The sequence below is a fragment of the Olea europaea genome, chromosome 8 (genome assembly GCF_002742605.1).
Source record: "Olea europaea var. sylvestris chromosome 8, O_europaea_v1, whole genome shotgun sequence".
NCBI classification, from domain to species: Eukaryota; Viridiplantae; Streptophyta; class Magnoliopsida; order Lamiales; family Oleaceae; genus Olea; species Olea europaea.
The window spans coordinates 13329215-13332130 of record NC_036244.1 but is presented as its reverse complement, the minus strand read 5'-3'; the positions used below and the strand labels follow the sequence as shown (position 1 = coordinate 13332130).

The 2916-nt window shown below is 33.5% G+C and overlaps 1 protein-coding gene across 1 annotated transcript in view; it reads left to right on the top strand.

Moving 5' to 3' along the window:
* The first annotated feature begins 2482 nt into the window (after positions 1 to 2482).
* Positions 2483 to 2916, top strand: part of LOC111398307 — a 2479-nt gene continuing 2045 nt past the window's right edge. The window contains exon 1 of the mRNA XM_023025226.1: positions 2483 to 2495. Coding sequence (XP_022880994.1) covers positions 2483 to 2495 — 13 coding nt within the window. The remainder of the gene's footprint in view (positions 2496 to 2916) is intronic.

Below are 2916 nucleotides of genomic sequence, written 5' to 3'. Positions count from 1 at the left end.
GAATGAAGTTCACTATGAAATATCTAGATGCAATTCCAAGAATGGCTAGTTGGGAAATGCCGAAGAGGTTAGCGTCTACCACCATTGATATTGTGTTGAAATCGAAAGAGGTAAATTTATGTTTTTTAAAGTTTAATGGGGACAAATTATGGAATTAGATTAGTGGATGACTAATGATTTGCAGATTTAATATTTACAGTTGGAGGTTAATTCCACATTGATTCTTACTGAAGCCGAACTGGAAGAGGCCTATTGGAAAGAGTTAACACCGATTGTGGAAGAAGATGAGAGTGCTTCACACCATTTCGAATGAGACGAGGCTAAGCATGATGTCGAGCCAAATCATGCAAACCACGAAGAGTATCCTAGAGCAGCTCAACCACCACAGCCTGATTTTGAGATGAACATAGCGAATTTATGGAAACGGAAATGGAAGAACTTGAGGGAAGGCTACAAGTAGTCATATTGACTCGAATTGATCGGGTGGAGAAAAAAGGTTGACAGGTTAGTTGAATTGAATGTGGTGGGTCGGTTCCATCCAGCGACTAATGCATTCGATGGTGACCATTACACTTTCGAACTTCGAAAATAGGACTTTCTGTGATTTTGGTTGCTCGCAAGCACTACTTACAATTTTCATCAATACAAACAATTGTATACGTGCTCTTATCCGACTTCTTAACTTTGTATTCGAAGTGAAATTTCACAACCAGCAATTGCATTTTTTATATTAAGTCATATTTTGATGCAAAAAACTAGTTCACTTGCACATCTTTATTTTTTGGAATTCATACTGATTGCCCACAATGGAAGAACTTGTATTTGCAGATACAATCCGACTACATTCAACATCATTATCATTCGCTACATTCCGACTATAAGGTTCATCCATGGGTAACTTCACATCATTATCATCTGCAATAGGAAAATTATCGTCGTTATCAACTTTTCCAAGACTATCTTCACTTACATCAAAATCATTACAATCGACAAATATTCAATCACCATTGTCATGGTTATCTTCGTCATCAGTTTGAACATGTTTATTCTCGTTGTTCATATTTGCAATTTGTCCTCCACCCTCTATTAGTAATAAACATCCTTCATCACCAAAATCTTTTTTCATTTTCAACTTTATTCGAAAGGGTTACACAACAAAAAGTTTCTTTACGGATAGATAGAAACCATTTCACATTGTTGTCCCAATTAATTATGGTTGGAGCAGTTGGAACTTTAGTCATTATAGGGCCAAGAGCTGAAATCTCCATTTTTCATAGCCTTGTATCGACGTACAACACCTCTTTGACTTTATCATATAATTTCATATAAGAAATAGTTTTCGCAATAAAAATAGGAATTGTTTTTCCTTTGCCATTCCCTACACATTTTCATTTCTACACACCTTCAACCGACTGCTCATATTCAACTGAATAACAAACTAATATCCATACCATTCGCAGTGTCCATAATTGTAATCCAATGTAAAAATTTCATCAAATTTCAAACATTGTACAGTATTAATAACGATATGTAAGTCCTTACGGATTGTAGAAAATGACACGTAAGTCGTTGTGTACAAACGAAAATCAAATGTGTGTTTTACAATAGACCAATAAAAAAAAATAGTGAAACATGCATTTGCCAACTTACATTTCACTCTAACTGATACAAATAACGGTAATTAAAAAAGGATTGGGAAGTAACCCACTTCAAAACTCTAATCCAATGTTAAAAATGAATTCAAAATCATTGTTCACAAATAAACACCATAACCATATATACAACAATATGAAGAAATTATTCAAAAAATGGACAAAGAAAGTAATCCAAAAATTGAAAATTTATAACACAATCTTCTTTTCCAAATGCCCAATAATAATATTGTAAGATTTTATTAATCACTTTCAACCAAATGAGCGTTCAATGGAAAGGGAATGTAGAGTTTATGGTTTCATTAAGTATAAAAAAATGATGATGAGAAAGAAATGAATTGCATAACTCTAAAGTCGGTTTTTGAAGAGAAATGGAAGCTAGAATCAATTTAATTAGGGTTAAATGGAAATTGAAATGGAAATTAGGGCAATAATGTCTTTTTGTATGTAAGGACATTTTAGTCATTTACAAATTAAATTTTACATTTTCCATATCTTTAGGCCTTCTACCTAAAGAATATAGTTTGTGAACTTTTTAAACTAATGTTTTGTTTGACTAGGCTCTGTAAATGAAAGCCCTATATTTTTGTGGATCTCTTAACTATTTTCAAGAAACCATTTCCAAATTTTCCTTGGAGACCTATGTCATCTAAATTTCCAACTGAAATTAAGTTTCTATTCAAATCTGGTACACACCTTACCCTTTTCAAGATAAAGGTGTACCCATTGTCAAATTTTAAAGTTACACTGCCTATCCCCAGCACTCTGTAGGCTGCATTATTGCCCACGACTACCTCACCTCCATCAATGTCTTTAAAGTCTACTAACCAATGTCTTCTAGAGGTCATATGAAAAATGCAACCTGAATCTAAAATCCATTCTACACTCTGACACGAATTGTCTACATAATTTGTAGTATTCAAATCAGATATGGACTCGGTCACAACATAGACATCTACAGTCTCATCACCTAGAGTCTCAATTACATTACCATAATCTATTTCAACCTCTTTCTGTTCATTTTTCATTTTAAAACAATCTTTAATTTAGTGTCCAGCCCTACCACACCCATAGCACTTCCAATTCCAATTTTTCCCTGATTGTTTTTGTTATCCTGGTTATTACTTTGTCTGGTTAGTGACCTACCTCTTACAAATAGGTTCTCACTTTCCTTGCCATATTTCTCAGTTTTAACTTCCAGTTCTTTATTTCTTAAAGCATTAATAACTATCTCTGGGGTTAAAGACTCTCTACCATACTTAAT